The following is a 23,890-nucleotide window of genomic DNA, read 5'->3' on the forward strand; positions in this document are numbered from 1 at the left end:
TACAGAAAAACATCAGCTAAATAAGCACAACAGAACCTCACTCACTTTAAATGTAAATTCACTATCAATCATCTTTTTATCTGACTCCTCAGCAGGTGGTGGCTACCCACACCTTTAACACCTGTTTGATTAGACCTGATTTGATACTGTCATTAAAATGGTGCCAGGGAAAAGAAGAGGTGATGTCTGATGCTGATTTTAACAGGTGGTACCACTCAGCCACTCCTAGTAACTGTCACTCCTTTCACTTCACACCCATTTGACTCATCACTCTCTTGTCTCTTACTCCCTCTCTTTCTTTCTCTCACTTTATCTCTCTCTCTCTAACTCACAATTAAAATGAAGACATTTTGTCTCCAGCAGGGCGTTGCCTGGGCTGGATATAGCTTATAACTTGGTCACTCCTGAGATCTTTCTCAGATCAACTAACTTTTAGAAGAGGACCTTCTCGTAACACAGACAAAGAGTGGATCTTAATTTTCATCGGATTCAATACTGCAACTTCATGGTGAGAACAAAGACTACATCAAATATTCTTTATTATTATTTGCTGGATTTTATTTTTGTTAGATTCACTCTAAGAATTCTAAAACACTGTTGTGCATCTTCTTGCATTAGCAAATAAGTATCCCAGATCATCCTCATTTGACAGAATTATTATACATATCTAGACCTATCAATACGTTGCAATAGGGTTATGGATCTAATATTCTAAGAATTTACTGAATTTAACATGTAAATTCAATTTATCACACAGATTTACTTCTGCATTTAAATCTAAGCATACAGATTTGATTTGAATACATTAGAGTTACATAGGTATCACTGGGTTACCATGGTACAGAAAACATGTCTACTGCAAGCATGCACATGATTAGGCAACAAGCTTGGAACAGATGTGAATCCTTCATTTAAATACACTTCCGTTACTAGGAACAGGAGCTACAACAACCACTGTAAACTGAGACAGAAAAGACATTCTGCCACACCCACCATGACTAAAGAATGATGCACCTCTTCTATCCTTTCTCTTTCTGTCTCTTTCTTCCTTGTATCTTTCCTGATAGATCACAGAGATTTTAAAATGATTATGGTTTAGACAATGTGCCACTCGTATTTCCTGCACTCACTATTCACATGAAAATATAATAGTTACTTGGGCTTGACCGATATATATTTAGTTAAAGATTCAATTGTGAAATGTCACTTTCATTGTCTCGCAAAAACCTTGTAATTCCAAAATGGTCATTTCACAGTAGAATGTTTTTTCTTCACTTTTCATAGAAGTCAATGGCAAAAGATTTTATTTCAAACAATGTAAACCATTTCTACTGACCATTCCTCATTTTGAAGCATTATATAAAAAATACTGCCAGAATAATATTATGTCAGAGGTTAAAATAAAAAGCTGATTGAAGCCAGTTTCAATTATTACGCACAGTGGCATCTGGCTAAAAAAGTTAATGTAAACAGACAAGCAAATCTTGTAGATCTACAATTAACTAGTCTTTGAATCTCTATTTTTTAAATATTTTAATAAACTTTACCAGACTTTTGAGGTGGTGTAATCTGCTGTTGAAAAAATAATACATTTCAAAATAATTACATAAGATTTTTAAGATAACAAAATGATATCATATTGGAATTAATTCAAATCTATTTGATGCAAAACTCATAAATACAAATCCACATGTGAAACATGACTTCCCAGACTTTCCTCTGACAGAGTAACCTCTGACACACCATATAATCTATCAAAGAGAGACATCATCTCACAAATTTGTATTTCTACGTTTTGAATCAGATAGATTTGACTTTATGAATCAGATTTTTTTTTCTGAAAATGTATGGATATTAATTTTTAAAATATTAAAATTGTAAGTTATTTTGCCAGTAAATTTCATCACCTTACATGATTAAAACAAAAAAAAACTTGTCAATTTTTTATGTATGAAATATTTCAAGTTTTTTTTTATTTAAAGTAAATTGAATTAAAATATACACTTGAAAACGATGAGTTTCTTCGGTTTTACCCAATTAAAAACCTCTGAAATATAATCAAGAGGAAAATGGGTGATCACAATCCATCCAACCAAGCTGAACTGCTCGATTTTTTTGCAACAAGAGTGGCATAAAATTATCCAAAAGCAGTGTGTAAGACTGGTGGAGAACATGCCCAGATGCATGAGAACTTGTTTTCTTTGCATTATTTGAGGTCTGAAAGCTCTGCATCTTTTTGTTAATTTGACCATTTCTCATTTTCTGCAAATAAATGTTCTAAATGTTAATATTTTTATTTGAAATTTGGGGAAAATGTTGTCCGTAGTTTATTGTATAAAACATAAATGTTCAAAATCAGATAAACTTATTCAGAAATGGAAGTGGTCTCTTATTTTTTCCAAACCTGTATGTCAGATTTAAAGCCCCATATATAGACGTACTTGAGTATGTCACTGTTCTTGAGTCACATTTTATGCCACTTCTACTTGAAGTACTGCCTCAGACATGGCTCCACAGACTATAGCAGTAATCAGTGTTATACAGCAGTTATTCATACCAGCTTATCATTGTTTATTTCGTAAAGTCACAGGCAGAAATCCGTCTGGTTCTGTGCTGAGCTCACCTGTCTCAGGTAACAGGTGATGACTCACCCAGGCCCCGCCCATTCCCACCGCCTCAACCTGAGGAACCCGTGGCTGGATTCTTTAAGGCTTTCAGCTCAAACTTTCATCTGATCGCGCGCGTCGCCTTATCCTCCCCACACTCCCAGCTCGAGCGTGCCCGTCCGGACCGCGCGCGTCCAGTTTCGTCCCTTTCGCTGTTGACTGTACATGCAGGCCATGAGCTCGGCTTCCGAGGGCCTCTTCTTCACGGCTCTTCAGCCCAACTCCACCGTGAGCACGTACGCCCTGCCGCCCGAGAGCCAGCTGGGGAACGGCGGCGGCGGCGGCGGCGGCGGCGGTGTTTTCTCGGATGAGGCGGCTCGAGCCAAGCGCGTGCAGCAGCAGGTGGCCCTGAAGCTCGCGGAGAGAACCAACACGATCTCGCGGCAGAACGGCGGCACGCAGCAGTACGCGGCCTCAGGTGTGTGTGTGTGTTTGAGTGTGTGAGTGTGTGTCTGAGGTGTGTAAAATCCAGTGTTTTCCAGTAAGACAATGTTAGTGCTGCTGCTTCTTTCCATTAAGACCACGTTAGTTTACATGGTTTAAATGGTGCTTTGTAGTTTATCAGCCAGTTGGCAGCTCAGATTTCTCTTTGTGTGAGGGATCCGTCCTGGCAGGGACTCGTCTGAGTCACTCACTGTGTGTAGGCTGTGCTGTTTTATAGTGTTTGAGTAATTTAAAAAGTCTAGTTCTGTAGTGCATATATGGTGAAGTCTGCTGTAGGCATTCTATGTGTTAATCTGTTGTCTGTAGTCCTAAAGCGTGTTATTACAATATCATAGATGTCAGGCAAAACTTCTGCATCTCCAAAATGGCAAGTGTTCAGGAGAAGAACTCCTGAACTCCTGTAATCCAAGTAATTTTGGAGCAGTTGTATTGGTCTATTCATCATAAAATTGTATTTTTTTTTAATGTAAAGAACACCAGGCAGATTCATTTTATGTCAGAAAGTCACAAGAGACCAAAAATGAAGATGCAAAGTTTTTGTGTGACAGTGAACATATTGGCTGCTATGTGTATTGGTATTTATTTTTGAGAAGTGCAGTACTATGTGATTTGTGTTTGACTAGGATACATACAGTCTTAACTGGGCTACACTGGTTTGAACCAATGACTGTCCTATAGTCTTATAGTGACTAAAAGACCTGCAGTGGTGTTACACAGCTATGAAATTGTGATTGACACCTCCAATTAATGTGTCTTTTAACTAGAGGTAGGGCTGGCCAACATTTATATCACAATATATTTCTTATTTCTCTCCACAAAATTCAGATTTGTAGTCAGACAACATTAAGTGACAAATTTTACATGTAATGTATATCGAAATGTCTGACTATGTCTAAAACATCTTTATTGAAACATCATTATTGAACAATATTTTACTGGAACAGGGTATTTCCCAAATTCCCGAAAAGCCAGATCTAATCTGCAATGCAATGGAAAGCTGTTGGTGTAATTTGAAACTGGTAGCTTATCTATTTTTACAAAATTTATATAATCATTTTCTTTCACTTTCAGTCACTTGCTGAAAAGAACACACTGATACACTCCCTTTAATTACAAAGAACACCCGTCTGTCTGTAGTGTTCCATGTGCACACACACACATTCACACAATAAACATACTGCATTAATGTTTAACAGGTTGCAACAGGCAGAGTTCTTCTCTACCCTTAGGTGCTTTAGAACTAGTGATTTTAAGTATAGAAAGAGAGAGTGAGAGAGCAGGGAAGTGAGTGAAAGCTCTCTGACTGCATGTGATTGGGTTACGTTTCTTTGTAAACTCTCAAAGGACCCAACCCACACAAAACTACTGTGAGAGAGAGCCGGACAAAGTGCTTAGCGAAGCACAATAGAAGGGCAGACAGAAGAACTCTGTCATTTACAATTTCTGAGGCACCTCTTAAGCAAAGTAGGGTTTTCTTCTGTAGGTTCGCTTAGTGTAATGTATACATCCCACTATAATCAAACCTCATTTTAGAATACCTTTCACATTCAAATATCTCTGTAATTTGGGTGGTAAAGTAATAAAGGTGGAATAAATCAGTGTCAGAGTAAGCGTGCTACAGAAATAAGGGCTAAACCTTCACAACGTTTGATGCAGGATTCTTTTCTAAGTAATGTTGAACTGTTGGTCCAATAATCATTGATTTGTTTTATGCAAGGTAAACAAACAGTAATTAGAGTGTTTCACTACATAATACAGTAACAACAATAGTATGTAACATTGAACACACGGGATGGTAAACTTGTTCTATAAGAATATACAATTGATGTGTAATTCTGTTTGTCAATCCACAACACCTTTCGCCTCCAGCCACATTACCAACAAAGGCCACACCCACAAAATGTATATACAATACCCAAAAGGTCCTTTCTAAGCTATGCATAGTTCAAATAATTCTAGTCCCATAAAGTATCATGCTTGTAATAGAAAGTGTGAAGAACCTTTAAGTTGGTAAAGAACTGTTACAGCAATTAAACTTTCTTCACACTTATCTCTTTTACAACGACTGGGAATCATTCATCAGTATCAACATAAGACTTTTTCTTTCATTTATTCTTGATCCTAATTATGTGTTTTTAAACAACAGAAACAAGATCTAAATAAAAAAGTGGACACTGAATATTGGTAAATGTCATCAGAAAACTGCTAAGATGGGTTTAAGAAAAATCTTCTTCTTAAGAAGAGTTGGTAAGGGCCTTAAAGGATGTTCTTAAAGGAACAAAAAGTGTTTCTACTATGGCACAAAAAGTTTCTTTAAAGAGTTTATGGTGTTTGCTATTCTCTGTCACTAAGCGATGTTCAGTTCTCCTCAGGCACAATATGGTTCAAGGTGTGTGAATAGCATACATGGTTACCTCTGGAATTCCTTCTTTTATGAAAGGCTGCTGCAACTACTCCAGGTTAGGGTTAGGGTTAAACCTCCTCTAGCCTCAGCCGTCGCAGGAGGTGAGCAGAGGCTGTGACCTGCAGGCTTCCTGAGCTCAGCTTGACAAGTCAGAACAGCCTCGCATTTCTTGGCTTAAAGCCTGCATCAGAAAAAAAAACCCATAGCTCATGTCATGTTGAAATTGTGGTTGTTTTTTTTAAAGCTTTGAGAGCCTCGCATAGGTGAAATACCATGCGTGTGTTTGAAATGAAGGAAAACTGTCTGTGTGAAAACCATTTAGCTAGCTAGATGGGTTGTGCAGGTGAAAATGGAAGTAGATAATTAAAATAAATCCAGCATTTTGCAAATTGACTGTGATACATGCTACATGCTAAAATATTACTAGCATTGTCCTAATAGCAGCATATATTTCTGTTTAAAAGACATGGGAAAAGGAAGGCGCGGTATAGGGGTGGAACTTTGTGTGTTGGGTGTAGTTGTTTCTACGTGTTTTGGGCAGGGACAGTAGGAGTGTCTCGCAGCTACCAGACCGGTTTTCTGCCCCTCTCCCCTCGGCTGCTGTCTGTCACTCTGTTATTAGCAACCCAGCCTGTACCTCACCCTACATAAAACACACATTCACTTACACACGCACATAAAATGAATGGTGAAGCTTTATATCATGTATTTTCTGAATTCTAAACTTATTTTGGGCTCATGTTAGCTTAGCAAGACAGCTATCATGTGCTAGCATGCAGTGGTTTGGCTCTGCTATAAACTGTCTATGCTAACTGTCCAACATTTAAAAATGTTTCATTATAGTGAAAACTGTGTGATATTGCCTGCTTATTCTAAACTTTCCTTCATATAAAGCCCTATTTAGTAATATCTGCAACTACACTTTTTAGTTTTTAGCAGCTACATTAGAAACAGACAGCCATATTTGAACAGTATTTGTTCAGGTTTGGTTCTGGTAGTCTTTTTTATCAGTTCTGTAAATTTGCTCACTCTACAAATCAAAAAGGAGCCCATCTAACTTATCTAAACTCAGTCCTGATTTTTCTATAATCATTTGCCATTAAACATTACACAGTCCTTTGTCTTGCTCTACAGCAGTTTCACATTTCATGGCAGTCCAAATGCTCTCTTGAGATATTCTAGATCTAACGCTTGCATGTGAAAACCTGCAGTAGCTTCTGTGGGAACGCTTGGACAGGACTGGTTTAGCGGGGAGATCAGCCAACGGCAGTATATAATTAAAATCACCAAAGTGATGAACCCTGCTGAGGCCAATATGAGAGAACATGGGCCACTTTCACATCAAGCTTATTTGACTGTCAGCGGGAAAAAAAAATTGATGCTCAAATTGGATCAGACAGGCTTGTCTAAGAGGATGATTCCTTGTATCATGTTTAGTATGCCGTAATTGTTGTATGTGCTGAGAATTTGATTACTACTTGGCATTAATTAAGTAAATCTTGTGGTGATTTCTACACTGTAAAACATATTCTCTTTTCAGACTAAAATAATGGTACTTCATGTGGTATGAAGCTTTTTAATGGTTTTAATCCCATCAGACCAGTTCTTTGATTGAAATAGGGGGGAAAACAATAGAATATAAGTATAAAACAATATAATAGCAACAATGTCATAATGAGTGATAATAGCATTATTTAAAGTGTTTTAAGCTAACTGGCCAGATTATGGTAATAACTAATGTCTTTGTATGTTTCCTTAACTTGTAGAATTTGGTGGTTCTTCTACAATGACAAAGTACCAGACCTACAATCCAGGCTTCAGCTCAAAGTCGTCCTACATGTATTCCACCTCCAGCAGACCAATGATGGTGAGAACTGTGATGATAATATTTATGAACTTTTTTGCCTTTGTAGTTTGTACCTGAGATATTGTCCTAATAGAAACATGACTTTATGTAAATTAAACTCATAAACCCTCCTGAAATTCTGAAATAACAGTTGTTTTCTCAGAAGGAAACGTAATGTAACTCTTCATGAGCTAGACAGGTTAGCAGTGGGAGAGGAATGATAGTGTGTGGTTCAAGTGTGATATTTCACAAGTGCTTGACAGCTCTAGGCAAAATGACATACCAGCATACTGCTGAGCATTCAGTAAGTCATTCAGTAATTATGTCTTGATTGAGTGCAACGTCTGTGTTTGTAAAATTAGTCATGTTCAGTATGTTCCACCCTTTTAACCCCAGACTTATTAGCTTATACATATGCAGTTATAAGTTTTAAGGCTTATTAACCTGGTAACAGACTGTAAATTGAGCACAGTGTAAAAATGTTCAGAATCTGAATTTTAAACTGTATTGTCATCATATTCTTCAGTTTCTGATTTGGCATCTGTTGTGGCAATGACAATGATCAAACAATCAGTGATCGAAACTACACATCTAGCTGTATTGTGTCACAATGTAGTGGGAGGGGTGGGGCTTTTGTTATGCGATACACACAGCTTTCCTTAAATGATGGGAGGGGCTTTGGGAAAAGTTCTGTTTAACAGATCATAATGATTAGACCTCTTGACTTTAATAAAGGTTTTATAGTTGAAAATCTTATCTTAGCTAAAAATATATCATTATACAACTATTAGTGATTAATTACTATGTGGTATTCTGTGTCAGCTATAAAAAGTAGGCATAGTTGTTAGAGCACAGGGTTAGTGATCAGAGGCCAAGTTGTGGGTTGAATATCCAGGACCAGTAAGCTGCCACTGTTGGGCCATTGACCAAGGCCCTTAGCTTGTCAACTCCAGGGTCACATAGCATAGCTGAGCCTGTGCTCTGACTAAGACATTGATTGCAGTGTACTAGTATGAATAAGAATAAAGGCACTTTATCAATTAAAAATTGTACGGTTGTCAAGTTCTTTTAGTTTGTAATGAGTTCTGATGCATTTTTAGTATTACCACTTCAGTATGCTTGACCTGACTCACTCTTACTTTTGGCCAGGCTCAGCGTATGCCTGCAAACTCCAGCAGTGGCTACTCGTCTCGCTCAGCTGTGGATTTTGGCGGCAGATCTCAGATGAGCAGAGGGGCTGGTGCAGGAATGATGTATAGCCATGACGATGGCATGATGATGGGCATGGGCTCCGGCGGGTACCAGGCTGGATACCAAGCTGGATACCAGGGTGGATACCAGGGTGGATACCAAGGTGGATTCCAGGGCGCAAGCCAGGGCGGACAGTCTCAACACCAACAGATTACCACGATAAATCGCCCTGTAAGTCGATCTGCAGGCCCAGAGCCTGATGTTGCCTCTCTGCGCTCCTTTCGCATTCAGTCTTTGCCTCAGCAGCAGTCTGTGACGACGTGGATGACACAAGACGGCAGTGAGGGAAGCCTGGTGTCTGATCACGATGCCGCCTACATGCGTCAGGAGGCATCCTACGGCATGAGCAATGGCTACGCATCTACGTACCCAAGGCCAGCCGTGTATTCAGCAGCCAGCAATGGCTTCAGCTCTGGGGCTGTTCAGACCTCCATGACGCTGCCCCCCATGAGACGCTCCCTGAGTGGCACTCTGGCCCGCAGTGGAGGTGGAGGAGCAGCAGTGGAAGAGGATTCCTACGTCCGCCAGTCCTTCAAAGGCCCCTCGCAGCGCACCATCAACAGAATCACCCAGCGCCAGGTTCGCAACTCCATGTCCGCAGGGAGTGTCCAAGGAGGAGGTGGAGGAGGGGGCTTTATGATTGGTGGAAGTTCTCAGGGTAACCTGGCCATGATGCAGCAGGGCAGGCTGTCCCGCGCCGCCTCCATGAGGAGTGTTGTCAGTGTTGGAAAAGGCAAGGATGTCTTCGATGGCATGGATATGGCTGGTAGCATGGGCAACCTGAGCGGGTGAGACACCCAACACACTGAACAGAAACACCTTCAATGCATACATTTATTCAGTGGTTTGATATGTTGGGAAATGGGTGGAAAGCAAATTATTAAGAAGACTTTAAGAATGTGAATATCAAGATCCTGATAAAGCCTATGAAAAACCTAATATTTACTAATACACATATTATTATTACTGTTCAACTTGTAATGTAATATGGTATGCAAGATTTAATCCCAGGACATTACATGTTTAACATATTTTATTGGTGTTCACAATATAGAAAAAGCAGTTATTTTTAAATCTGCAGATTTAAAATTGCAGTATTTAATTTTATGTTCCATGCAGAATGTACTCACGTGAAAATTGCACAAAGAAAAAGCCTAAACTAAACCAAAAATAAAACAAGGTATTGTGGCATACAAAGATAATGTTACCAGAGCATAAAATCAGTAAACACACTGAAATATGAAAGGCTTTAATCCTATTTCTCAAATGGGTATACTGTTTTTACATTAATAAAAATACGAAATTAGAATAGTAATATTCAAAACTATAATTAAACTGTTGTTGATATAATATAATATAATATAATATAATATATGTGAGTCAAACATTTTGAATGTCTAACCCTGTTTGTAAACAATGTCCCAAAAAGAAATTGCCTTTGTTTATTTAAGTAATCCTACTGTAGTTGTGCAAACCATTCAGCTAAATGACTGAATGAATGAAAGCAAATGAAAAGAACAGTCTCTACTACTTAAATATAATTTCCCTGCATGCTTCAAAGAGGGCCACCACCCTACTTTTATATAGCCTAAAGCTTTCTCTGGACGAAATGAAAACGCAGAATCTCAGATCAAAACAGCATTTTTTTAAACCAAAAGAATATATAAATAAAAATAGCATAGTGACAAGAAGGCTGTGGTCAAAAAGACAGTGAGAACACAGTGAGTGGATGACTGACCTTTAAATCTGTTGAACAGGTTATTTATGCATTTGTCATACATTTTACAAAATCACTTTCCCTTGACTAGCTGCTGTATAAGGGAGTTATTTGATGTTGCCCAACCCTGTGCTTGGTGTGTATCTGTGTGTGAAAAGTGAAGAGAGAAACACACCCAAACCAGTCCAGCCGATTCACAGTTGACACACCCTGGGGGAAACATGCACTTCTCACAAAGCTTAGCAATCAAACAATAAAACAATGAAAAAGAGAAAAGAGAAGGGTCTGAATTGGTCCTTTTATTTTTGAAAAATGAAACCTGAAGAAACTGTTACTTGAAAGAGTTGTCATAGTATGTGCTAGTTCATACTTGATCAATTACACATATATATGTATATATTTGGTATGTGGCAGGTGTATGTGGAGTGTTTAAACCTTTGCTGTCTCTTTTTCTGTATTGTACAGAATCAATACTCTGGACATGCCAACTGCTGTTTCCTATCTGGATTCCCCTGATGTAGAAACGCAGGTTCTGGGAGCTGCCTATATCCAGCATGAGTGCTACCACAACAACGATTCTAAGAAGCTGGTAAGATCTAATGTTGGTGTGATGAAGCTTCAACACTAGCCTTTTTTGGTCTACATTATAAATGATTAAATACATGTTTTTTTTGTTATGGGTCAATTTAAAATACAATGGCACACATTTACTTGAAGTGAATCCCTTCTAATCGTCCTTTCCTTTCTGTCTTTTAGGTGAATCAGCTGAAAGGTATAGTTCCTCTGGTTCACTTGTTTACCAGCGAGAGCGAGGAAGTGCAGCGCTACGCCACCGGAGCAGCCAGGAATCTCATCTATGAGAACATGGAAAACAAAGTGGCTCTCATTGAGGCTGGAGGAATTCCTCAGCTCATGGTTGCCCTGAAAGAACCAGATGATGAGCTCCACAAGAACATCACTGGTGAGCACCACTATCATAACTAGGGCTGTGTATTGGAAAGGGCTTGGCGATATGATACAAATCATGATACAGGGGTTATGATTCAATATTTTGTAACATATTTCTATACTTTAAGCAATGTAAAATATTGGGATTGCTTAATTTTTTTTTAAAGGAAAACTCTTCTAATATAAAAACACACTTATGACAGAGTACAACACTATTATCTGATGGGCTGGGTATAAACACAACACAAAATTAACCACTGTCTGATACCAATCTTTACATGTAAACAAAATTATTAAAATAAATACGGCTCATTTTAGACTTGCAAATTGGGCAGAAATCAGTCAGCCGCTGTGTGAACATGTGAATAGTACTGTCTCTTGTTTGTCAACCTGTCCCATAAAGCACTGCTATTACACAACCGGCCTTGAGCTTGGCCCACTATCTGAGCAGCGTTTGCAGAGGCTGGACCTCTGCAGTGGGTGTGGTGAACAAGACAGTGTGATAACAGCTATAAAACCTTTAAAATTGTTCTCAACACAAAAGCACTTTGTAATCTAGCGTAGCCTACAAGGGAGTGGCACATGATTAGATATCATAGTCCAGTCCGTGTAGCCATGGCTGGTTATGATTTTGTGTGAGTGACTTTAGGCTTGAAGTGGCATGACTGGAAGGCTTGAGGTTTCAGGCTGTAGTTCATACACACTGCTACTGTTACTTCCCCACACAAGTCAGAACTTGATGTATGATGTTTTTTTTTTTTCTTTTTTAGTTAAATAGTAAAAAAAATCGATGCAGGTGTGTATGTGTGTGTGTGTGTTCTCTGGGGCGTTGGCTGTGCTCTTTCAGTAAAGGAGTGTTGACTGTTGAGTTGTCTTGACTTGCGCGCTGAACTCACAGCACGCAATGAGTCAGTCAGGCCATAGACTTGAGTTTCTCTGCGAGTGAGCAGAATAGACAGTTGTGTGTGATAAAGAATGATCTCACACAACAGATTTTAGTGAGTGTATACAGAGATTGCAGGTAGTGGTCCTTCCAGGTGTTAGGTTTGTAAACAAGATTTTGAAGATGTTTAAAGATATTTACACATTGGCAGGATGATATGATTCAAATAAAACTCATCTTATCTTGATATGCTTGTGAGAAATATTTGTACAGAAGAAATCACAGCAGAAAGACTATCTAAGTTATGTAGAATTGTAGTAAACTGCACTGGATTGTGTTATTAAAGGTGTTATGCTACTTCCTACATTGCACACTTGGAAATCTGTGTAGCATGTGTAATTTTACAAATATGTTTTTTTTGTAGTATAAAATAGTTATAACAATACTTATGCTATGTTGCCCAGCTCTAATTGTTGTTAGAAATGTAGATTTATTTATTTTCAAACTTTTCAGTTTCCTATTACTCTCTTAAAAATGCTTTCAACATGTGTATTTAATTTGGACGAAAAAACGTAAACAAATTGGTTTAATTAAATATTTTGTTTGTTTCTTTTTACAATAGGAATTCTGTGGAATCTCTCCTCTAAGGATAACCTGAAGGAAAAGTTGGCGAGGGAGACCCTTCCTAAACTGACTGAGGAGGTACTCATTCCTCTCTCTGGCACAGGAGAGAGAGAGATCATTGAACACACTCCTTCAGAGGCAGATATCTTCTTCAACACCACTGGATGCCTCAGGTGCATTCCCACATTCTCATATGTAAAAAAATTCTTGGCTATAAAATGATAATAACGGATAATAAAAGTTCATGAAACCTTGTGACATTTACCAAGGTGTTATTCTCACCCTCTGACAAGAGGTGCAAATATGGACTCATTCTTTTAAAGAAACAGTACCTTTTGTTCATTTAAATAAGGAATAAGTAAATCTGTACATTTTGGACACAATTCCTGTATATTTTCTAAATTTACGTATGTAACATTAAAATAAATAATAATTAAATGTGCAATTACTTTGGCAAATGCAACATTTTAAGGCTTTTTAACATTTAAATAAATAGTATCATTTCCTACAATGTTTATAATTTTGTTCTTCTCTGTAACATCTATTTATACCGATGAGTATACTTATAGCAATAAAAGTCAGGATTGCATAAAAATGGACATGTGTAGAGTTGTGTTAACCTTTTTTTTTTTTTACAGGAATCTGAGCTCAATAAATGAGAAAACCCGACAGCAGATGAGAGAGACTCATGGTCTGGTGGATGCTCTGGTGGGATACATTCAGAGGTCTCTGGATGAAAGCAGTGTAGAGGACAAGGTCAGTTCTACAAACATGTAACCAACTCTCTATATCCTGCCTATCTTCACCAAATACATTCCCACAAGCTCACCAAGGTTTCAGTGCAGCATGTAGGTGTTGTTTTTTTATTTGTTATCTGGAGCTGGAGGCAGTTTAAAACATTACATATTACTTTGTGTAGAACGTAATAACACTGAGCTAAAAAAGAGAAACTGTGCTTTGAATAAGAATGATTAATTATTAATCCATGCTGTTCTTGCCAAAAGAGGCAAAATAATAATATTAATATATGTTGTGTTAATGTGATGTTTTATTGTGTGCTACCAAATAAATTAGTTTAATAATGAAAATGTATTTTTTTCTGCATAATCCTTGTTTTACAATACTGATCTCTAAAACATAATCATTAAATCAATGGAAAAGTAGAAGAAAAAAATATTAGTATTAGTATTGCTAAAAATACTAAAATATATGTAAAAGGCCTGACACTCTACACTATCTAGTTTTTTATTAACAGCTAATCTGTAAGAATTGTTTTTCAAAATGTTCAGTCAGTTTTAAGGGCAGAAGGCTATTTTATCCTGTGTGGGTTGAGCAGAAGAGTTACTGTTCCAAGTTTCAAAAATGGTAAATAATGATTACCTGCCTGCTTTTTGAAATGTTCTCATTTTAATGCAATAAATCATATCTCCTTCTCTAAAAAAAATATTCAATCAGGTTAACAAATAATGATATTAATTATTTATTTGGAAATGGCCAATTTATAATTTAACTGTTGTTAAAATTTACCTATCAAGGATTGAAGAATTCAATACAATATCCTTGAATCCTTAAATACTTGAACAGTAAATTATAAAAAAAGTATTTAATTCTTAAATTGGCCATTTCCAAATAAATCATTAATATGTTTAAAATTGCCAGAGGATATTCACTGTATGAATGAATAAACATTAATCGTCTCTTTCTCTCTCTGTTCCTGTGGCAGGGAGTGGAGAATTGTGTGTGTGTATTGCGAAACCTGTCTTATCAGCTGTACAGCGAGATTCCCCCCTCAGCACTCATGCGTTTGGAGGGTCCCACACGAGCCCAGGCTTCATCCAAAGGAGAGGCTATCGGCTGCTTCACTCCTCAGAGCAAGAAAGCCAAAGACGTAAGGAGCACCTCACTCTTTTCCCTTACACTGGAATACTCACTTTTCTTATTTTAGATTTGCCTATGATGTGCTGCTTGATTAATTGCTTTCCTTCCTGAACCTCAGAGACAAGATAAGGACCTGACAACGTTTACGGAGGTGGCTCGAGTACCAAAGGGCATTGAGTGGCTGTGGCATCCGAAGGTGGTAGAGCTGTATAACAAAGTCCTGCAGCGGTGTGAAGTGAACACCATCACCCGAGAGGCAGCTGCCGGAGCCCTGCAGAACATTACAGCTGGGGACAAACGGGTAAGTTCACTTCCCTATCTTTATTGTGTCTTGTGGGGGCGTTTGCTATGCAGACATGTGTCATAGACTCAAAAAAGCAGACATGACATAGACTGGCATTATGGGCATGTAGATTGTCTTGTATTTAGCATTTCTGGCAGCTTATAGTTAACCCATGCACCCTTCTCACACACACAGTGGGCGTCCATCCTGAGCCGTGTGGCCTTAGAACAGGAGCGCATGCTGCCTGTGGTTCTAGATCACCTCAGGACAAACAGTGATCTAGAGCTGCGATCCCTCACTGGCTTCCTCAGGAACCTGTCTCGTCATGCCAGGGACAAGAATGACATGGGTAAGTGTTTATTGTAAAGGAGAGCTGCATTAAATAAAGAAATGTTTAATTTCACGTTTAATCATATCATACCTGTGAGTATAAACAATGAACGTATCCCATTCTTTTAAAAATATATTGCTTAATGCTTCACAAACCACACAGTATCTGTCCAGTTACTGTTAGTATTTAAAGTATGGAGCTTAGCTGCAGACAAGACCAGGCATTGTACAGACCATAATATGGCCCTTTGCCCTTCCATACCTGGTCCTTCTCATATCCACCTCAGAAACTGAACCAGATTTTACTGCACTTGTGTAAGCCCAAAACACTACATTTCTCTTAATGAACAAGATAGTACTGAAAAACAGCAAATGGAATAATTGCAACAGTACTTTGTATTTAATTAATTTAATTGTGTTTTTACTAGAAATAAACATTTTCTTTACAATTGTTTGTGAATGGTATAATATTGATGTTTTTTCCCCATGCCTGTTTCACATTTTCATTGCCTAATTGCAACATTGTACCAGTAACAACTTCAAAGCCACATAATAGCATTTTTAAAGAGATAAAATAATATTGAGACAAATCAAGATCAATCTGTTTGCTCCGCCTCTCCAGAACAGTTTCATTGTATCATATGGCTGCCTGGGAAAATGAATTGTCCACCTCCCAAAATTATCCAATCAGAATATTCAAAAAGAACTGTATCCATATGTTCCTCAACCAAATAAACTCTGGAGTATTGCTTCAAAATAGCCGGTATAGAAGCCCTACATATAAAGTAAATCTTTGTACAAAATATAAATAAAGACTAGAATCATTACTCAAATATAAAATCCCAAAATTCTTACCACTACTAGACATTTTACACATAAAAATAATAAAATAATAAAACCCGATGATGAATGCTCTGTAACAGCTTTTAATAGCATTAAGTTTCATCTGAAAGGCATGAAGTGGACTTCTATATGTTTGCCTAATTTCGTAATGAATAGCTAGATGAAGCTAATGAATATAAATATGTTTTTTAGACACTGTAAGTATATTGTCCTATATTATATCCAAATTCATACTGATGCCTAATTTCTTCCAAACATAGTCCTAGTCATGACACAAGACCCTGTGTTTAATTTTAGTTTTAATAACTGTGTTAACATATTGAGTAATTCATCTTAAAAAATATGTAAATGTGTAAATGATGTAAAAAAAAAAAAGAAAAATCAATCACTATTAAAATTTAATCAAAAACAGGTTATAATTATTTGAGAAATATTGACATCCAGTGTGCTTCATTGTAAAATAACACTATTTCCTGTCTGTCCTCGTTTAGCCACCAAGGTGGTGAGTAACCTGGTGTCCAAACTGCCAGCAGACGGCTTCCAGAAGGAGCCCTCGGCCGATGTAGTCGTAAACATCTGCGGTGCACTCAACAACCTTGTGACCTGCAGTGAGGTGGCAGCACGGGACATCACTTACTTTGATGGCCTTCCCAAGCTGGCGGGCATCAAGAACTCTAATGATAACAGGTAAGAGCGCAGAAGACATATGACTCGTCATGTAAAGCATCTGCTGTTGAGTCATAGCATAATATCCACACTTAGGTACCCTGTGGTCTTAGCATTCAAATCATTCTTTACAAAGCATTCTCTGCAGACTTGTTTACTAACACAGTTTTGGTCTCTTTAGTCCTGCGAAAGTGAAGGCAGCCAAAGCAGCATCCACAGTCCTCTGCAATATGTTCCAGTATAAAAAACTACACAAAGACTACAAGAAGGTAATTGATGTATTAACATTACTTCCTTAACCCTTCCTTGAACAGAAACTGAGATTATTATTGCATAATTTAGCGCCATTATTTGAACAGAAATTTGCTAAACATTAGTGTCATAGGGTCTACAGTGTATTGCAGTGTAGTTTTTTCTTCTAGTTTTAATGTGCTCAGAAAGAAAATGCATTAAATTTGCTTGAGTGTGCATCATTTTCAAGTGAGTAAAATTAGATTTTAAAACCCTGACACTGGTCTACAAAGCAAAAAATGGACCACAAGACCTCACTCCCTGATGGTCAAAACCATGGTCTGTACCAAAAGTCATTTAAGCTTTAAGTATAGCTTAGCTTCACCCACCATCCATTACAAAGAGCAAACTAGACTTTTCTCAGTTCTGGCAGCAAAATGGTGAACAGCTGACTGAGAACTCATCTTTCAGTAGCTCTTAACTCCGCATTAATTCTGCACTTTTTCTTGGCCTCTGCACATAACACTATATCTGTCCTGTAGATACCATTATTAATGAAAGTTTTATATAATTTATTATTTGTATTAATTTATATAGTTAAGTATGGTAGCACATTTTGTTGTGTGTGTATAGCTTAGTTGTTGTGTGTGTATAGCTTTGTACCTAACTTTACCCAGCAATTTTCATACATAGAATTCAACACAAAGAGCTTCACAACATAATATAAAAAAATGAAAACAACAAAACAAAAAAGTATATAAACAAATATAACATTTCATTAAAAAAAAAATCTAATAGAAAACAAGTAACGAAAACTATATTAATAAATAGATATAAAACAGATAGAAATAAGGCACAAAAAAAATCTAAATATATCACCAAAAAACAGCAAAATAAATAAATGATGTAGTTGCTTTTTAAAGCTGTTAATGGTGAGTGCCTGGCTAATATCAGTAAAGTGTTTTAGAGCTTTGGTGCACAGCTCACATACTGATACATAAAAAAGGCAAATTACAGAATTGGGAAATCTGTAACTATAAATATAAAAACATCAGTTAAAAAAACTCTCTCAATTACCATTCCCTACGAATGCTAATATTATCTGCTAATATAGTTACATAATCGCCCAAATAAACACAGTTTGCTGTAAAACACATTTAAAACCGCAACAAATACCTATTAAAACAGTACAAAAGGCCTGCTATGGGCTTTTAAACAGATACCATCAAATGTTTTCAAGATGGTGGGTGGAGATTTTTTTTGTGTCGTTCCTAACTCTCGTTTGCTGCTTTCGTGGAACTGGGTTGTGCTACTGAAAACGTGCGTGCTGTAGAGCTTTTAGTCATTTTGAAAAGCAAGCTGCAAAAGTGTAACCGTCAACACAGATAACTCCTCCCTCAATATTGTGCATTAACGTGTTTGCTGAGGGACTATGTGCCTCGGGTTACGGTACATCATGTTTGAGCCATGCTCTCCACCCTGCCCTGCAGCCGTTTTCCAGGTTTGAAACGACTGGTTTAAAAAAGGATACACACACATATACAGATACACACGCAAACACTCACACACCACATACGCAGGGCTTGCTGGCATACGGTTGGCTAGGGTGGAGTCATTCTGAAGATCTGTCAGGTGATTTCCTCATGAGCATGTCCCGACACACCGCAGTTCGCCTCCATTTTACAAACCCAGCTTTGATTCCGTGAAACAGAAATGGAGCAGTTGTCAGTGTTTTGCTAATGCTTTTACTCAGTTCCATTATCATTTAGTGAAAGACAAAGCATGTAATCACTGTCAGAACTAAATCTTGTATCTATGTTTTTATTGTTTATTCCTCTTTCACTTCTGATAATATTTTCCAGCTACAGTTTGTTTTTATGGACACCATTTTGTGCTGTGTCTGTGTGTGTTAGCAACTATTCGTTTATTAGCCTCAGCTCGGGCAGTGTGATCTTCATAGCTTGATGTCTAATCACAGTCATATGATATGTTATCATGGCTGCACAATGCTGCATATTTGCATTTCCTGTTCTCTGTTTGCTGTTGCTCATGAGGCCTTTCTGTTTTGCGTTTTGTAGAAAGGATTCCAGCGACAGGACTTTGCAGACATGACCATGTAGATGTAAACAAAGACTGTGAGAGTGTAACTACATGTAGTATGTGGACAGTGCTGTAAATAATGAGTGACATGATAAAAGAAGAACACTTCAGAACACTTCAGCTGACTGACTGTTGTTCAGCTGTGTTCCACCGTCTGCCATTTGCCCAGCTCAACACAACCTGCCGCAGAATACGGAAACAACGCACGTCAAGACCATAGACTGTATATAAAGATGGACGCCGTATTGCCGTTCCCATTCATTCAATGAAAATGAAGCCAAAATCTTTCGCCATTTTGGCGATTCAGAGACCCGAGTCTGCGCAGTAGAGACCAGAGGAGGGAGAAAGGCTGTGGAGAGACCGCCTACTCATTTAAATAACCCCGCCCCTGAGGGCTGCCTCGCAGTCACAGACTGCAGAGCGGGGCGGAGCGGAGCGGTTATTGGTCCCGCCCATAAGCAGCCCTTTTACCATAACCACACCTTTTTTAATAGAGCCGAATAAAGTTTTAAAAACCGAATTCTGTGTGGATATAAAAATTTGACAATATAAGCAGAGGTTACACTAGCTGTTGCATTTAAATAATGGAGGTAGAATTACAGTATATTAGAAAAAAACGTGATTGAAAGTTGTCTGTTTTGCCATTGAAACCTATGGGAATGGGTGGAGTTACACAGCTTTCTGCAGCCGAACAGCAGGGGGCGCCCGACCTGTGGTGGCTTCACTTTTAAGAGACGATGCTCTGTCCAGCTATATACAGTCTATGGTCAAGACCAACAGTGGAGATAAACAAATCATTTGCAGATGACTCTTGACTTTTTGGATAAAGATTGCACCTTAGCAGAATTTGCATCGACCTCAATTCATTATCATCTTCAGGGACTTTTGCACAGCACCCTCAGCAGCATCCAGCCTGGATTTTTACTGGATTTTGACTTTTACTATCCAAAATACTGGATTTTTACAGTAATACAGACTGGGCCAGATGGAGCCAATGAGTTCATTTTTCTAAATTTCTATCCTGTAAATTTTTTTGTGTATAAATATTAGTTTTTTTTACATCCCAAGATGTGGGAAAGAGGGCTTTGGGGTTTATCGGTAATGAATGTGAGAAACGAGTGCAATATATTGCATATACTGCACAGATATGAAAAGGGTATTGATATAACAGAATAGATCTTTAAATGCAGAGTGAAAGTGTGTTCCATTTTTCTACATGATGTACAATATATTATCTACATATTATACTCATTCAGATACAACAGAGAAACTTTTAGCATGTTATTTTTCTGAACTGCTTTGTTGGATTGATGTTGGTGCTTTTTTGTTTTAAATAGCTTGTTTTTTTTTTCTTATCTTTAGCCTTACTTATAAAATAGAGTATAAAATCATATACTTGTGCCTGCTAGCAGAGTTGAACTGAAGAGCTATGTTCTATATTTTCATAGTATTTTATGAGGACCTAATATGGTAAGAATCCGTAAGTCCATTTGAATGTCTGAATGTAAATGTTGCTCTTTGCTGCATTACAAAGCACTAAAGCTATATTTTCACTGTCCAAAGCAGTAAGGTTATATAAGAAGGCAAACATGTCCTTAATTTCTTATGTAAGTTAACATTAAGAGGTTTTATTTTTGAGAATTTGTTTCTAAGTATATAAAAAAGCAGTTTTTTTGGACAGTGATAATGTAAAAAAATGTCTGACTTGCCAAAATACAACTTTGTTTTCAGATACTTCTTACATTTCCAAGTGATAATACAGATCATATTACTATAGTAGAACAATAAACATAAAAATGGGTATTTTTATGTTTAAAGTTCTCTTATTCTAGTTATTGTGTGTACTGAGTGTTTGATTCATGCTGATTGGTGTAGGTGTGTAAATTTAACTTGGTTGTGTATGCTTGACCCTACCTTATTCTAATTATGACAAAAACATATTTTTGATGTTATGAATGAAAGTGATCTCATGGTGTTCTTGTTGTATTGGTTATTTCTGCAAAGCAAAATTCATACACTGCCCGTTTACTAAAATTATTCAGTAATAGCTGTCATTATCCCTGTCTTATCTACTTAACACTTAACTGTACAACATTCTCAAGTGTCATAAGTGCCATGTTAAAATAAAATGAATAAAGGGAAGTTTTATTCAGTTTTTGTGCAGTTTATTTAAAGAAAGCATCTACAGTCTGGAAGCAACTGAACTTTTTCTTTATTTTTTATAAAGAAAGCTATCATTATCCCTCTCTCCACCCTCACTCCACTCCTCCTTCTCACCCTGGTGTGAGTGATGTGCCTCATGGCCCAGGCCTATTTACATACTTTCTCTCTGCTCAGACATGAAGACTGGGCTGCCCCACCCTTTCCCGAACCCCAGTCTCTTACAGGAGACGCAGACAATTAGTAGTATACTGGGGTGGGGGTGGAAGGCTTTATTCAAGCACCTTTTTTTCCGTTTGTAGGTCTGTATGTTAGGGCTGTGTATTGGTGATATGTTAGTTATTATGATACTGTAAGCAACGTGAAACATTGTGATTGTTTAAATCAAGTTTTAGAGAACTCTGTGTTTGTTTTCCAGGTCACTGAAATGAAAATATTATCTTGCACTAGGTCACATTTTTTACAGTATTAAAATCATATTAATACAATCTGAATAAAAGAAAGGTCCTATCTAGTGGTATACAACACAAAATAAACCACTGTCTGCCACCAATCTTAACATTTTAACTAATAACTAAAAATGAAAAAAAAAAGTTTTTGAAAATTGATACAGTAATGCAAAACAAAATATTGCAATACATTGATATATCAATATTATCTTACACTCCTAGTGTACATAGCACATACTCTCTAACAGCAGGGAATTTATGTCATGCCTCTTCCCCACCTTTGGCCGCAGGCTGGCACATCTGTGTACCTTTGAGTAAATTATAGGGGGTATAATATCGCACACACACTCACATGTCATATATATGGAAGCCCATTTCCGCCACCTGAAGAAAAAAAAAACGTTCTCAACTAAGTCATAATTATGAGATAGAAAAGTCATAATTATGGGATAGTAAGTCATAATTATGAGATAGTAAGTCATAATTATGAGATAGTAAGTCATAATTATGAGATAAAAAAAGTCATAATTAAGCGATAGTAAGTCATATTTATGAGATAAAAAGTCATCTCATAATTTGACTTTCTATCTCATAATTATGACTTTCTATCTCATAATTATGACTTAGTATCTCATAATTATGACTTTCTTTCTCATAATTATGACTTAGTATCTCATAATTATGACTTTTTATCTCATAAATATGACTTACTATCTCATAATTATGACTTTTTATCTCATAATTATGACTTACTATCTCATAATTATGACTTACTATCCCATAATTATGACTTTTCTATCTCATAATTATGACTTAGTTGAGGACGTTTTTTTTTCTTCAGGTGGCGGAAATGGGCTTCCATACATATATCACCTATTTGCTGTTATATTATGTGATCTAAACTACCTTGCCTAAAATTGTTACTGTATCCAAATATAAATTTGATTTAGCTATTGACCTGCACTGTCATACAGTTTATTGCAGTCAGTGGCAACAGTTATTTTAAAGCAGTCTTGGGAGCATTTATTCCCCTCTAGCTCACACCTGAAATAAGGCCTGGTCTTGGACTATTCAGCACTGTGAATGGATATTTTCCTTTAAAAGTAAGTCTACCACTAGGCTTAATCTACACTGCTATGCTGCCCCCTGCTGGCTGAAAGTAACCTGTTCTTCATTAGGTACTGCAGTTCATTCTAGAGTAGGGGGGAAACAGGGTTTCAACAAAGTCCAAAGCTTGTTGATTTCCTTTTTCTGATACACCAACTAAACCAGACAACCTGAATCTGGTTTGGTTAAGCAAGAAAGTCACTCAAATGATGAAGGAATCTGGCCTATATCCAAGTATGGACATTTTGATTAAAAACATGGACGTTTAAAATACACAGACATATGTTGGTTGGCATAATCTTTATTAATGAATTAATAATTGCTTTGGGGTCAACCACTAACAAGAGGAGAGTAAAACCTACAGAAAAAGAAAAAGGCAATTTAAAGTAATAACTTAATATGTTTGAATATTTGCAATTATGTTTGAATTTTTTTGCAACTTGGCATATCTGTGCTTATCTGTGAATGTTTGCTCAGTGAGTGCCATCCATGTCTTTTTTCAGTTGGGTGGACACTGTTGTTGTTGTTCTTCTTCTTCTTTTCCTTGTGAATGGCGGTTGACAACGACTTTGGTGTATTACCGCTACCGCTTGACTGGAGTGTGGAACAGTAGCTGCCTCTTCTAAGAAATTAAATGCGTCTAATTAGACCTGTCTCTTTCAGAAAAGTAAATAAAAATATAAAATCTTTCCATTACTTCTTTGTAAAATATTTTTTTAGACTGAATGCTGTGTCATTGGCCTCTTCTTGTTCAATCAGAGGAGTGGACACTGTTGTGTTTGTTTGGGGGACTTTTATTAATAGCTTTTCCCACCAAAATGGCAGGAGGTGACATCACTACGCTTCCTGTTTGGTGCTATTTAAAGATGTGCATGGCATGTGGCTAGGGTTTGTTTGAGAGCTGTTTGAGCCTGTGGAATAATTGCTGTGGCTTGGTTTGTTAAGCAACTTACAAACAGTAAGTACATGAAAACAAAATAAATAAAGAAAATAAATTTAAAAACCTGATATAACGCCGAAACTGTCATCTTCTGCTCCGCGGAGTCGTTATCATGTGAAA

At 37.2% G+C, this 23,890-nt stretch overlaps 1 protein-coding gene across 2 annotated transcripts; it reads left to right on the plus strand.

The window, feature by feature from the left end:
* The first annotated feature begins 398 nt into the window (after positions 1-398).
* On the plus strand, positions 399-21,266 carry pkp3a (plakophilin 3a). 2 transcript variants are annotated; one of them, XM_007228238.4, is made up of 13 exons: positions 399-508; positions 7,281-7,381; positions 8,510-9,399; positions 10,794-10,917; positions 11,085-11,289; positions 12,782-12,956; positions 13,422-13,539; positions 14,507-14,671; positions 14,780-14,962; positions 15,140-15,293; positions 16,609-16,804; positions 16,965-17,052; positions 19,093-21,266. In XM_007228238.4, exons 2-13 carry the CDS (start codon positions 7,301-7,303, stop codon positions 19,132-19,134), a joined length of 2,421 nt encoding a protein of 806 aa, XP_007228300.3. In that variant the 5' UTR covers positions 399-508; positions 7,281-7,300; the 3' UTR covers positions 19,135-21,266. The 2 variants fall into 2 exon arrangements, with proteins under 2 accessions (XP_007228300.3, XP_007228299.3); XM_007228237.4 differs by lacking the exon at positions 399-508 and adding an exon at positions 2,693-3,084.
* The last annotated feature ends 2,624 nt before the right edge of the window (positions 21,267-23,890 follow it).

This window comes from Astyanax mexicanus, chromosome 2 (assembly GCF_023375975.1).
Source record: "Astyanax mexicanus isolate ESR-SI-001 chromosome 2, AstMex3_surface, whole genome shotgun sequence".
NCBI classification, from domain to species: Eukaryota; Metazoa; Chordata; class Actinopteri; order Characiformes; family Acestrorhamphidae; genus Astyanax; species Astyanax mexicanus.

Bases quoted from the DNA above. Each gene is read 5' to 3' on its own strand.
- pkp3a (XM_007228237.4), top strand. From the start codon at position 2,832: ATGCAGGCCATGAGCTCGGCTTCCGAGGGCCTCTTCTTCACGGCTCTT. The intron at 9,400-10,793 runs GTGAGACACCCA...TGTATTGTACAG, and splicing joins AGCATGGGCAACCTGAGCGG to AATCAATACTCTGGACATGC. The intron at 10,918-11,084 runs GTAAGATCTAAT...TCTGTCTTTTAG, and splicing joins ACAACGATTCTAAGAAGCTG to GTGAATCAGCTGAAAGGTAT.